The sequence below is a fragment of the Gobio gobio genome (genome assembly GCF_949357685.1).
Source record: "Gobio gobio genome assembly, chromosome: 6".
In the NCBI taxonomy this organism is placed as follows: Eukaryota; Metazoa; Chordata; class Actinopteri; order Cypriniformes; family Gobionidae; genus Gobio; species Gobio gobio.
This window is the reverse complement of record NC_137102.1, coordinates 21,520,199-21,534,156: the sequence shown is the minus strand read 5'-3', so window position 1 is coordinate 21,534,156 and position 13,958 is coordinate 21,520,199. Positions and strand designations below refer to the sequence as shown.

General features: G+C 40.2%; 1 protein-coding gene across 1 annotated transcript in view; it reads left to right on the top strand.

Moving 5' to 3' along the window:
- Positions 1-13,958, top strand: part of sgip1b (SH3GL interacting endocytic adaptor 1b) — a 45,925-nt gene that overhangs the window by 8,300 nt on the left and 23,667 nt on the right. The window contains exons 3-13 of the mRNA XM_079819375.1: positions 5,676-5,700; positions 5,825-5,881; positions 5,972-6,032; positions 6,140-6,327; positions 6,432-6,443; positions 7,698-7,709; positions 9,255-9,279; positions 9,386-9,461; positions 9,591-9,655; positions 11,560-11,640; positions 13,020-13,094. Of these exons, the coding sequence (XP_079675501.1) occupies positions 5,676-5,700; positions 5,825-5,881; positions 5,972-6,032; positions 6,140-6,327; positions 6,432-6,443; positions 7,698-7,709; positions 9,255-9,279; positions 9,386-9,461; positions 9,591-9,655; positions 11,560-11,640; positions 13,020-13,094 (677 nt within the window). The remainder of the gene's footprint in view (positions 1-5,675; positions 5,701-5,824; positions 5,882-5,971; positions 6,033-6,139; positions 6,328-6,431; positions 6,444-7,697; positions 7,710-9,254; positions 9,280-9,385; positions 9,462-9,590; positions 9,656-11,559; positions 11,641-13,019; positions 13,095-13,958) is intronic.

Below are 13,958 nucleotides of genomic sequence, written 5' to 3'. Positions count from 1 at the left end.
TTTCACAGAGCACACGGGAGCGTTTCAATGCAGGCGCCTATCAGCCTACAGGTCCGCTGGTTGCCGCCTGCTTGTGCTTTCAAACATTAGAAAATGGAAGAAGCTAAACATGACTGTCAATCTCCCTCGGACTGGGGCTCCATGCAAGATCTCACCTCGTGGGGTCTCAATGATCCTAAGAAAGGTGAGAAATCAGACCAGAACTACACAGGAGGAGCTGGTCAATGACCTGAAAAGAGCTGGGACCACCGTTTCCAAGGTTACTGTTGGTAATACACTAACACGTCATGGTTTGAAATCATGCATGGCACGGAAGGTTCCCCTGCTTAAACCAGCACATGTCCAGGCCCGTCTTAAGTTTGCCAATGACCATTTGGATGATCCAGATGAGTCATGGGAGAAAGTCATGTGGTCAGATGAGACCAAAATATAACCTTTTGGTCATAATTCCACTAAACGTGTTTGGAGGAAGAAGAATGATGAGTACCATCCCAAGAACACCATCCCTACTGTGAAGCATGGGGGTGGTAGCATCATGCTTTGGGGGTGTTTTTCTGCACATGGGACAGGGCGACTGCACTGTATTAAAGCCGCACTAGGTAACTTTTGCTCTCGGGCTCCCCCTACAGTTGTGAAACAGTATTGTCCTCTACTACTGTCGTAAACGGTCACTCTACATCAGGGGATGCATTGCACGTGCATTTGTTGACATGACAACTATGATAGCCCTGAACTCTGCAGGAGTTCACATGTAGGTGTTCTGCTTGCGTCGCGTGTGAAATGTCTTCATCCCAGGTACAGTGGCATATGTTTCAGCATGTCATATGAATACAATTTCATGGGTTTTATTTTTTTCAAACGCCAAATGATCGCGATGCTCACGTTTACAAGCCAGCGTCATTATAGTAGCCTAGTCTATTGGTTCCCGTTTTACAGAATCTATATGATACTTCAATTCAATGTTTGAGTGGTAGGTAATAACCATATATCGTCAATATTATATTATCAAGCTACCATAGATGAATCTGCAAATTCGAAAAATCGATTTGCATTAAAGCTTGAGGAAAGACAAATAAACCAATATCACAGACATGTTAGGTATCCTAAAATATGATTTTGTATGTATTACGTATTTACTTGCAAGAATGTAGCCCCTCCTCCTTCAGCTCACGCCAACGAGCAAACGCTGGCCCAATGTTGATCCTCGTCCTGCCTTTAATCCGATCACTTTCTCGTTTTCTCTTTTTGCTTTCCTCATACAAAACCTTTGCTTTCTTATTTTTCTGTGCTGCTTCGGCCATGACTATAACATTCGGCAAACAAATGATTTGCGAGCGATTTTTTTCACGCACGTCCGAATTTAAGGAAGTGGGGATGGTGGTGGAAGTGACGTATATGCCGTAAAGCAGTCTAATTTTGTAGTTCTTTTTGTTCTCGGGTTACTACCCGAAACCCGAAGTTTAAAAGTACGATTAAAAACGATACAGACCCCGTCAGGCTATGGCAGACGTGTCATTCAACCTATTGTAAGTCGATGTATCATCACAAGAGTTTTGAAAATATATTATGAAGGTTGAAAAGTTACCTAGTGCTGCTTTAAGGAGAGGATGACCGGGGCCATGTATTGTGAGATTTTGGGGAACAACCTCCTTCCCTCAGTTAGAGCATTGAAAATGGGTCGAGGCTGGGTCTTCCAACATGACAATGACCCGAAGCACATAGCCAGGATAACCAAGGAGTGGCTCTGTAACAAGCATATCAAGGTTCTGCCGTGGCCTAGCCAGTCTCCAGACCTAAACCCAATAGAGAATCTTTGGAGGGAGCTCAAACTCTGTGTTTCTCAGCGACAGGCCAGAAACCTGATCTGACTGATCTAGAGAAGATCTGTGTGGAGGAGTGGGCCAAAATCCCTCCTACAGTGTGTACAAACCTGGTGAAAAACTACAGGAAACGTTTGACCTCTGTAATTGCAAACAAAGGCTACTGTACCAAATATTAACATTGATTTCCTCAGGTGTTCAAATTCTTATTTGCAGCTGTATCATACAAATAAATAGTTAAAAAATCATACATTGTGATTTTTGGAAAAAAAAATTTTGATTATGTCTCTCACAGTGGACATGCACCTACGATGACAATTTCAGACCCCTCCATGATTTCTAAGTGGGAGAACTTGCAAAATAGCAGGGTGTTCAAATACTTATTTTCCTCACTGTATATGGACACACTGGGATATCCAGCCCGAAGGGTGGAATGTTTCAACCTCGGGTGGCACGGGCTTGCCAAAGGAAAGACACCTGCTCAGAGAGGCTTACAGTGGAAATACACATGTGAGGGTTGCCCAACGGAGGAACAATGCACATGGAGGCACCTAGCTTAACACGAGGGCTGACCAAGCGGACATGCACTCTGGTGTCGGCATCAACAGTGCTGGAGGAACTCAGAGCTTCAGAGGAGAAAAACTCACCTGAAGAATTATGCACGTATCCAGTCCGTGGAGTGGAATGGCGAGCAAGCGAGTACACAGGAGGACACTGGCTCCACTCTGAGATTATAGAATCTCTGGAATGTGTTGGGTGTCACCCAGCCTGCAGCTCTGCAGATGTCTGTTAGTCAACTGCATCCACTATCCAGTGAGACAACCTTTGCTTGGAGAGAGCCTTTCACTTCAGCTTCCCACCATAACAGACAAAGAGCTGGTCTGAGGTCCTGAAACACTGCGTTCTGTCTACGTAAGCACGGAGGGCGCGCACTGGAAAGACCAGTGCCAAGGCTGGTCTGCCTCCTCCAAGGGCAGGGCTTGCAGGTTCACCACCTGATCTCTGAAAGGAGTGGTGAGAACTTTTGGCACATTTCCAGGCCAGGGTCTCAGGATCACGTGAGAGTTAGCCAGCCCAAATTCCAGGCACGCTTCGTCAACTGAAAATGCCTGCAGGTCCCCTACCCTCTTGATGGAGGCCAAAGCGACCAGGAGCGCTGTCTTCATAGACTAGTGGTGTAAAGTATTTGAGTAAATGTAATTAGTGACTGTACAACTTTGTAGTTGTACTGAGTATCAAAGATATTAACAACTTTTACTCTCTACTTGACTGCATTTTTTAACAAGTAAATGTACTTTTTACTCCAAAACATTTGTGTTGACCAATGCAATTACAGATTACATTTTGCATGACACCTAACTTTTTCTGCAGCAGTTTGTTTCTGCTATTAAAAAGCTATAAAGGCATCTAAGGGGATTGAAGCAACTATATCTTGAGCGTTTTGCCTTTACTTACCCAAACATGTCAATCGGGCTATTTTACATAAATGCGAGTGCATTAGCAGGTATCGCAAGTGTTTGATTTATGAGATGATGACATGACTGCAGCCAGTGATGAGCCTGAAACCAGCACATCCAGTGCAAGAAGGCTTTGACTATTTAATTTTACTTAACATTATTTTATTTATCTGCTATATTGACGAGACCTTTTTGAAGGATATTGGTTTACTTATGGCCTTTTTGTGCACTTGAGCTTAACTGAGACTTGACAGTTTGTAGACGTTTAAGAGGCTGTTGTGTCGACCCTGATTTATTGTAGTATTGAGGGGTTCAGTCTTATTTTGATTTTAGAAAGTAAACATGATTTATCATCTTACAAATCAATTGTTTCTTATTTTCACTGGTATGTTTTTCAGGTGCCGAGGACTAGTGCATTGTTGAGCCTATATATAGTAAAGGGTATAATAAAGAGTAATATGCCAAGTACTGTTAAAATCAGATACTTTAAGACTTTTACTCAAGTCGTATTGGAATTGGTGACGTGTAACTTGTAATGAAGTCATTTTTCCTGTAAGGAATCTGTACTTTTACTCAATTATGGTTTTCAGGTACTCTTTACACCTCTGTCATAGACAGGAACTTAAGCTCCACAGATCGCAAAGGCTCAAAGGGAGCTCTCTGCTGGGCAGATAAGACCACTGCAAGGTCCCAAGAGGGAATGAGAGTAGAGCGAGGAGAATTTAGTCTCCTAGCAACCCTCAGGAACCTGATGACCAGGTTGTGCTGACTCACTGTTTTCGACTCCATAAGGTCGTGGTGCGCAGAGATAGCGGCCACGTAAACCTTCAGGGTCCACTTCAATGCATGGGCTTGTCTCGTAGACAAAGCCCTAGCTGAAGTGATGGTAGCCACCACCTGTGGTGGTAGAGTACTCAACCCTGGGTGCCAGAGGGTGTCCCGTCTCTGCGATAGGAGGTCCTTCCTCAGAGGAATCGGCCAGGGAGGGGCTGTCATGTGGATCACCAGTTCGGAGAACCAAGTCCGGTTGGGCCAATGAAGCACAACCAAAAGGACCTGCTCCTCGTCCTCCCTGATCTTGCAGGGTCTGTACAAGAAGGCTCACTGGGGGAAACTTATACTTGCGGAGGCCCCGCAGCCAGCTGTGCACTAATGCGTCCGTGCCGAGGGTCCCCTCGGTCAGGGAGTAAAACAAGCGGCAATGGGAAGAGTCATGGGAGGCAAACAGATCTACCTGTGCATCACTAAACTGTTCCCAAATCATCTGAACCATCTGGGGATGGAAGTGGCTGAAACCGTGAGAGCTAGTTGGCTGCACGATTCAGGTCTCCTTGGATGTGAATGCCACAAAGCAATTTCAGATGCTTCTGACTCCATATGAGGAGATGGCGAGTGAGTTGCGACATACGGCGGGAGCGTAGACCACCTTGTCGGTTGCTGTACACTACTGTGGCCGTGTTGTCTGACCAGATTAGTACGTGTTGGCCCTTGAGCAACGTCCGGAAGCGGTGCAGAGCGAAGCGTACTGCCAGCAATTCGAGGCAATTTACATGCAGGAGGCGCTGGGGTCCTGTCCAGGAGCCCGCGCCAGCAGGCCCATTGCACATGGCATCCCAGCCTGTGACAGAGACATCTGTTGATACAACAACATGCCTGGAAACTTGTTCTAAGGGCACTCCGGCCCGTAGAAAGGAGAAGCTCTAGCTAGGCTCCCGGAGTAAGAACATGACTCATCCACAAACGCTGCTTGAGCGTGCTGTAAGCCCAAACACGTCAAGCAGTGATTGTGCCCATCAGACGGCGACAGAGATCAACCACACCCAGAAGTTCACGGGCGAGACATCTTTAAAAAGACGTGCCACGCGCAAGCTCTTTTGTGAGAGGAAGCTCTGCAGAGTTTTGAAGCGCCCAGGGAAACACACACAGCTGTTGCAGATCACTGCACAGACCAGCAGGCAGGCAATGTGGAATCGATGGAACGCGCCGTCACACCAATACACTGGAGAACTGCTCGTCTCAAAGAACTGAAGAGAGAACTGAGAATGCAGACTTGCAGGAGTGAAGAGATGCTCTTGGCTCTGAAGCAGAAACATAATGCGAGATTGCCAGCGTCCTTCCTTATATACCCATGTGGTGGGGCGGAGTTACGCTATGCAAATTCCGCAGACCCATGGCAATTCCTTGCCATTGGCTCGTTTTGCAAGGACTCAAAGGTGTTTTTTTTTCTTAGCAAAACCCCCATTTCGTCAGTCACTGACATAACTCGGAGTGACTGAACGAAAGGGAACCACATTATATTATCTTTATAACCAATACATTTTAAGTTAATTGTATATACTTATCATTCAGTCATATATCTGAAATCTGATACTCTGAACAATTGCTTTTATCTTTTCAGCGGATCACCAGACAAAGAAAAATCTGTGAGTACAACATAATCTATGAAAGTGAATTAACAGTCTACAAACTTATTTTATGTAGTGTTGTGAATTATTATTTAATTGTGATCATTCTTACAATGTCTCATCCCGTATGTTTTATTCCAAGAAAAAAGCCAATGGTGCACCTAATGGTTTTTACGGTGAGATCGACTGGGATCGATATGTAAGTAAATCTCTCTGAATGCTGATTTTTAATACTGTCTTTATAGTAGTTTGAATGTAATACCTCATGTGTTTGTCTGTACCATAACAGAACTCTCCTGATGTGGATGATGAAGGGTACAGCGTTAAACCTGGAGAACAAGGGGGAAATATCCTTTTAGTCTTCACATGCATACTAATCATTTCTCATCTTTTCTGACCTTTAATTTGTAAAAAATAAAGAGTAAAACCTATGAAATTCCTTAACAAGACTCACCAGCTCAAAAAGTCAAGACGTTCTGCTCCTCAAGTGAGTCAGAGGGAGAGGGAGAGGGAGAGGAGGACCATGGGAAGAAATTTAAGATCAAGATCAAGCCGTTGGCTGCAAACAGTGGAAACTGCACAGTATCTACTATGGATGAGCTGAAGGCCTCAGTGGGGACACTGGCCATCTCTCCTTCCCCTCTGGTTTGTCTCTTAAGTTTTGCTTTACACTGCTGATGTCCCATAATAATATTCACATTTAAATATTGAGATGTTCTTCTTCTTTGTTCTTCTGTTTCCTCGCACAGAGAAAGAGTCCGGTAAGCAAGCTTTTTTTACACTCCTGTCACATCCATGTTTTACCTTAGTTTAGTTTACCTTAGCTCTCAGGATCGTAACGGCAAATGGCGAATCCATCTAAAGTGCTATACTGGAAACATTGAAGTTCAATCCGACCAAATTTAACCATAATTAGCGACGCTTGAAATGAATCGGAAGCAAAACTCAAAATGAACATGCATTTTTCATACATATATAGTCATACAATTATTTCATAATTTTTTACTAGCGGGTGCAGGACACTATAGTTAATTTATGTAAGAGAGGATAGCAAAATAAAGTGAACTGTGACATATACCCAAAAATTCTTCATACAGTGGACTACCAGTAAAAGTAATACAAATTTGACCTGACCATCTTTTGCTTAAGTGTTTTTTCTTGAATTGCTCATGCAACCTTTTACACCACAGACTAAACAAAATTAAGCATTGCTTGGTAATTAGTTGACCTAAATTGGAATTTTAAAAAATGTGTACTTAAATTTAACAGCTGATTGGTTGATTGTAATCCATTACATGCCTTTATATCAAAGTTATCTAACATTATCAAGATGAATTTGTTCTGACACAGTTCGTCATATTTTATAACCATTTTCTAAACTATAGCGAATAAACTGTGATAATGTGAGAAAATGTTTGGTTTGACTGTATACACTACCATTCAAAAGTTTGTTTGTTTGTTTTTTTCTTTGAAAGAGGTCTGTAATGCTTACCATGGCTGTGTCTATTTGATCAAAAATACAGTAAAAAATAGAAATACTATGAAATATTATTAAAATTTAAAAGAACTGTTTTATATTGTAATATATTTTAAAATATAATTAATTCCTGTGATGACAAAGCTGAATTTTCAGCATCACTACTCCAGTCTTCAGTGTCACATGATCCTGAGAAATCTTTCTACGATGATTTGATAGTGAAAAAACATTTATTACTTTTATAAGTGTTGAAAACAGTTGTGCTATTTTAATATTTTTTTGTGGAAACCATGATACATGTTATCTTTGAGTAATAGAAATATCAAAAGCTTTAAAAAAAAAATAGAAACCTTTTGTAACGTTATAAATTTCTTTACTGTTACTGTCGTTTCATGTGTTTTGGTTTGGTCCGTGTGCACTGGATCAGGAAAGATCCATCACACGTGTTCCTCTTCTAAATATTGTTTTTGTTAATAGTACTGATCTGTCACTCGCTCTCTGACCAGGTCTGTTCTCTCTCCTTTTTTGCTGATCTCAGAGACGAAGTCCAGTAAGTATGGTTCTTGTAAATGTAATAGATAAATATAACCAAAATGTACTGCGTATGATACAGAGGTCTGATATTGCTACTGCGTGTGCGCAATAGAAGCTGTGTTACACTGAACATTTCATTGTGATAATGCTTCATGTTGTGTTACTGCTGTACTGACAGCTTGATACCCTCATGGATAAATATGAGTGAATCATTAGATTCTTGATATCATCTGCAGCTTCAGCATGTTGAATGTGAATGTCAGATGGAGTTCAGTGTTGGCACCTAGACTCTGTTTTCCATTAGCTGAAGATGTTTGATGCTCATCGGTTGTGTCATAGAAGCTTCGTTAGTTTTGATAAATGGAACTAATGGAAAACAAAGTCCAGGTGACAAGTAATACATGTTATCTCTCATGATTTGACAGTATATTCAGTGCAGTACTTGTTTCCGCCACTGAATACAAAATGTATAGGATAATTGAGAGTTTTTATCTTACAGTTTGGACTTTTTTTCCTCACAATTTCTCGCAATTCTGAATTGTGTGATATAAACTCCAACAAAACTCCAAGCCCTAACAGTGGGCTCGTGAGCATCAGAACTGGACCACGGAGCAATGGAAGAAGGTGGTCTGGTCTGATGAATCACGTTTCCTTTTACATCACGTGGATGGCCGAGTGCATATGTGCGTTGCTTACCTGGGGAGCACCTGGCACCAGGATGCACTACCCATCCATGTGGATGTTACTTTGACACGTACAACCTCCCTAAGCATTGTTGCAGACCATGTACACCCTTTCATGGAAACGGTATTCCCTGGTGGCTGTGGCCTCTTTCAGTAGGATAATGTGCCCTGCCACAAAGCAAAAACAGTTCAGGAATGGCTTGAGCACAATGAGTTTGAGGTGTTGACTTGGCCTCCAAATTCACCAGATCTCAATCCAATCGAGCATCTGTGGGATGTGCTGAACAAACAAGTTACAGGACAACTTATGGGACTTAAAAGATCTGCTGATAACATCATGGTGCCAGATACCACAGCACACCTTCAGGGGTCTAGTGGAGTCCATGCATCGACGGGTCAGGGCTGTTTTGGCACCAAAAGGGGGACCAACACAATATTAGGTCATAATGTTATGCCTGATCCGTGTATTTCACAATTCTGACTTTTGTAACTCGCAATTGTGAGTTTATATCACGCAATTCTGTGAAAAAAGAATTGTGAGATAAAAATTCGAAATTACCTTTTTTATTTTTTATTAAATGGCAGAAACAAGCTTCCATAGAAAACTGATCAAATAAATGCAAGCTTGGTGCACATATGAGACTTCTTTCAAAAACATTTTTAAAAATGTACAGAAACCAATTTTTGGAACGGTAGTTTATAAAACCTTCACAGCCATGTAGAAGTTAAAATTTTAGGTAAGTGTTTTGCATGTGTGGATATCAAAGCAGAAGAGTTTCTATCCCATCATGTCAGTTAATATAAATGTTGTATAGTGTTTGTGGTCCTTGAAATGTCTTTGTTATTGCCATTATCTTTTTCTGTGACCTTTGTTACAGTGCCAGATGAAACGAAACCTGTCAAGTGAGTGTTAATTTGGAAATATCGACTTGACTTGTATAGTCGTGTCACTCCAGTTTGTCGATCATAGTAGTCATTTTTAAATAGTAGTCTTCTTTGCATATTCCAGGTGAGGAGATTGCCAGACCAAGACGATCTACTCCAACACCCACGACAACCCCAGGGCCCGGTTCAGACCCGCCCAGGTTAGTGTGCCATCACAAACCCTTATGGAACTTTGTGGTTCTGTTCACTATTGAATAATATTAGTAACATTTCTAGATTTCACTGCCTGAATACTCTTGGTATGTTTTTCTTCTGTCTTACATAAAAAGAGAAAACACAGCAGCATTTTTCGGCCCACCTTTTGAGACCAAGTTTGAAGCACACAACTCAGAAGGTAAAGCTTTTATTATGGAAAGTTGCATTTGTAGTCCTAAATAACCTTACTATAACATTACTGAGTACGTTTATGTGGCAAAATGTTATTTGTGGTTGTTATTAACTATCGTTGTCTCAGTAGCAGAATACTTGGCACACTTTTTTTTATTGGCTTTCTCCCCACCACATATTTTTGTAATGATCATAAATTGGGTATCATTTGAAAACTTAAAGTGCTTTTATTATGCAATTTTAAAAGAATTTCAAAGATTCAGTCTCTATAAACCCCTCCTTTTCAAGAGCTTACTCTGCTCTAATTGGTCAGAGGGCCCAGTCTGTTGTGATTGTTCTACTCTGCTCTGATTGGCCAGATGGCCCAGTCTGTTGTGATTGGTCTACTCTGCTCTGATTGGCCAGATGGCTCAGTCTGTTGTGATTGGTCGACCGCTTACAACACAAATCGCCTATTACCATATCTGAATTTCAGCTCTAGAGCTTCGTCAGCTGTTGATACATATTGAGATACCGTAACGATGGCATTGGTCTTTCCATATCAATTCCAGCGCAAGTCCTTTTGAAGCTAAATATAGCATCTTCTCAACATCAACACAAACCAAAGTTTTCCAGGCCTCAGCTACAACTATAAGGTGTTTCTCAATGTCAAGGATCCTTCCTCTGCAGGACTGGTCCTTCCAAGTCACTTCCTTCAGAGGCTAGGCGAGGCTCCTCTTTAGCATTCGGAGAACACGTAAATGGAACAGGCTAGCAAGTGCGCGTCAGCCTCATTACGTCAGTGAAAAGGTCCGTTAGCCATCAATAACGTAATTTGTATATCATCAATACGGTTGTAATTTGTACTGGCATTTAAAAGTTAAACTTTACTTATATTTACTACGGTTATAACAAATGTTTGGTAACGTAAATACTTACACTTGAAACCATATTGCCCCGTTAACGCTCCGACTCCGCCAACGTCCGACTTTTTGTATTTTTTGAACAAGATAGCAAAGCTGCGCGCATAGGATTGTGGGTGATTTGAGAACGCTAAGTGCGCGAAGTCTACTCGTATGCATCCTTTCCTGTGTATGGCATATTTTTCGAACGAAGGACTCAGACCTTGGTTGAAATTCCGAGGATCCTCGACATTGGAACAGCCCTTCGACGGACGTCGATGACGTAGTATCCTCGGAATTCTGGCTTCCGAGGATCCTTCCTTGACATTGAGAAACGCCTATAGTGTACAGTGTTGGTTGTTCGCTGGCATTATGCAAATTTGTTACATTGTCACATAGGTATGTAACAGCAAGTATCACTGGAATTGCTGACAGCCAATTTCGGTTGTTCAGATTCGAATCTTTCTTTTAAGAAACAATAACTTTAAACAAACCGCTATATTACATACTACATGGAAAGTTATATTTGAAAAAGCATAACAGGGGCACTTTAAACACTCAGAAATCATCCTGTGAATACCGTTTTGAAATCGGACATTGTGTTATCATGGAAATGGTACATTAAAACCTTAAATTTTTCAATTTGGAACACAACTTGGTTACACAAATGGCTTTAGTTTTTTAACAATTTTAGGGTCCAAATTGTTTTGAAAAATATATAATTTTGTATAAAAAAAATTCAGTAGTCTTAAACTTCTATAACTTTTTGAAACGTTTATTTTTGCAAGCTGCTTTCACTTCAATAATATGCTGAGTGTCTTAATCTGTATTGCAAAGCATTTCTTGAATTACAACCATTTAAGATCAAATCTATGACAGTTAACAGGTTCAACTTTATCAGACGTTTTAGAAAACAATTTAACTGATATGTAATTTAAAGAATGTTCTTACGTGTCTTGCTTTGGTTTATTAAATATTTGTGTTGGTCAAGGATTGTATTGATGGGTGTTACTTTCATTAATGTTGACAGTGTTCCTGGCTGAGCCGGAGCCCTGGTGTCAGTCCGCTTCTTCCTCCACCTGTGTTCTGAGCAGATCTCTGCCCACTTCAGGTACTGCTCCACATTCATCATCTCACCGTACATCTGCACCTCATGGATAGGCATGTCAAATGTCCAAAATGTTTTTGATAGGCTTCAAAACTGTCACAGTTAAGGCACCAATAAAACACACAACGGCGACACTAAAGTAGTTCCTAATAAAAGGGATTCAATGCTGCAAAGCATCACATTTCACAGCTCACATCAGAGTGCAACTGAATCTACAAGATTAGCCAGAAAAATATCATGTAGCCTATTAGCACCATGACATGATTAAGATTTGAACATGTCACACAAAAAGCCAAGAATCTTATTACTTTTGGTCCTAATATAACAAAAATGATCTTTTATCAGTATCATTAAAAAATAACTTAATTACTGCATTCCTAATAAACACAAGAAAAGCAACTAACTTTTGGAATAGCATGCTAATCTTACTATTTCAGCAGTTAATAGTCTGTTCACAATGCACATTATACAATTACACAATTATACATTATACAATATACACATTATTGCTTAATTTCCCAAACTGTGCAGCAGAGCACACTGCATGAAATACTGTCCCAGAATGCAGTGCGCTCAACTTGACCTTCCAGTTTCAAGTGTAACAAATAAACTAGGGCTGTCAGGAAATCAGATTTTTCACTGCAAGATTATTGTGGTCAAAAGAATTCACAATAACAATATTATATTATCACAATATCTGTATTGGAAAAAATAATGGGGGGTGGGAATAATGCTATTAGTCAAGTTCTTTAACTGTTTATTTTGTGTTTATTTTGCAGAGAGAGCGTTTGTAACCATAACTGTACAAAAGCGTACAAAAAGAACTAACACCAGACGTGAGCGGTGCAGCGCGACAAAAGAAAATAGAGCCCATCGTAATCAGTGATGCTGCGACACAACAAATCCACTGCACTATTTGGCCAAAAATGTGTGAATATACTGTATATCCATATGGCTACAAAGTACTGCCACTACTACTAACACTACTAGTAATAATATTTTAATTCATATTACTAATATTAAATAACAATATTAAAATGTTACTTTTATTTTGACTGAAAATCACAGGGAGCCTTCAGAGCTTCTTTTTCGTTGATTAGCGCTTATCATTACAAGTATAGGAAGATGTTTGGTGAATGTTGCGCTCCCAAAAGCATGTTAAAGTGACCCAAAGTAAGTGACACAGTGACATAAGATCAGCCACAATTTGTAACATCTCACACATCATACAATGAGTTCAAATGAGTAGCTGTTTAAATGTTACTTGTTCCATTGTTCTACAGAATTTTTTACAAAACTGTCTGCTGTAAACTATTTATGCAGCGCAGTGCTCAGTAAGGTAGTACTTCTTTCTGAACATGCCCTGTTATCTGTCTTTTCAGTTCCGCCTCCACTTCCTCCAAAGAACATTTCTGTCACCCCACCTGGACGCAGCTCTAGCTCTTTAGAATCATCTGGTACGTACTGACAGTTCCAATTTAGCATCCAAAAACATGTCATTTTCAATCCCTTTCAGGATTGTCTTTCTCCATTAATATTTGTTCCCAGCTTTATGTTTGTGGTAGGGGTGTGCGATATTGGCAAAAAATTTAATACCGATATTTTCTAGGATTTTGTCAGTAACGATAATTCAACTATTGTGTTTTTGTGCTGGTACCGTTACTGGTTTAGGTCTGTCATGGACCGCTGACTCCCAAAGCTTTTCATATTTTTCATTTCCCGTGCAATGTCACAGCAGTGACAGAAATTAATGTTTTTATTAAAGGACCATATTTGCCATTTTCTAACCTTATTAGATATATTCATCATATTTTATGTCAAATTCTACATTTGATCAATATATTTATTTAGAATAATAAGACACTATAAGCTGTTACCAATCAAATAAAATAAATATCAACAAAATCTTTTTTTGCACTGCAGAACTGCCACAGAAGCTGGATCTAAAATAGCATTTAGATGTATTTACACTGCAGTTACATTTGCATAAATAATGTTATGCAATTAATGTTTTAAAAATAATATTTTGAAAAATTGAAATATGAAATAATAAAAATAAAACATACTTTAAATATGAAACTAAAACCGCCAGTACACGTTAACTAGTCAGTAGCTGTTGCTAAAAATTGCATACTCTCTTGGGTAGGTATTTATTTTGAATTAGCACTGACTTCACGCTAAAAAAGTATGTTCTATACAGAATGAATGTGTGTAGTATGAATGTAATCCGAATGTACTACATTCAGCGTGTTGGTGTTGTCATTATCGTGTGGCCTGTCAGCATCAGTTGCGTCACTTCACTGCATTCACAAAACCTCTCT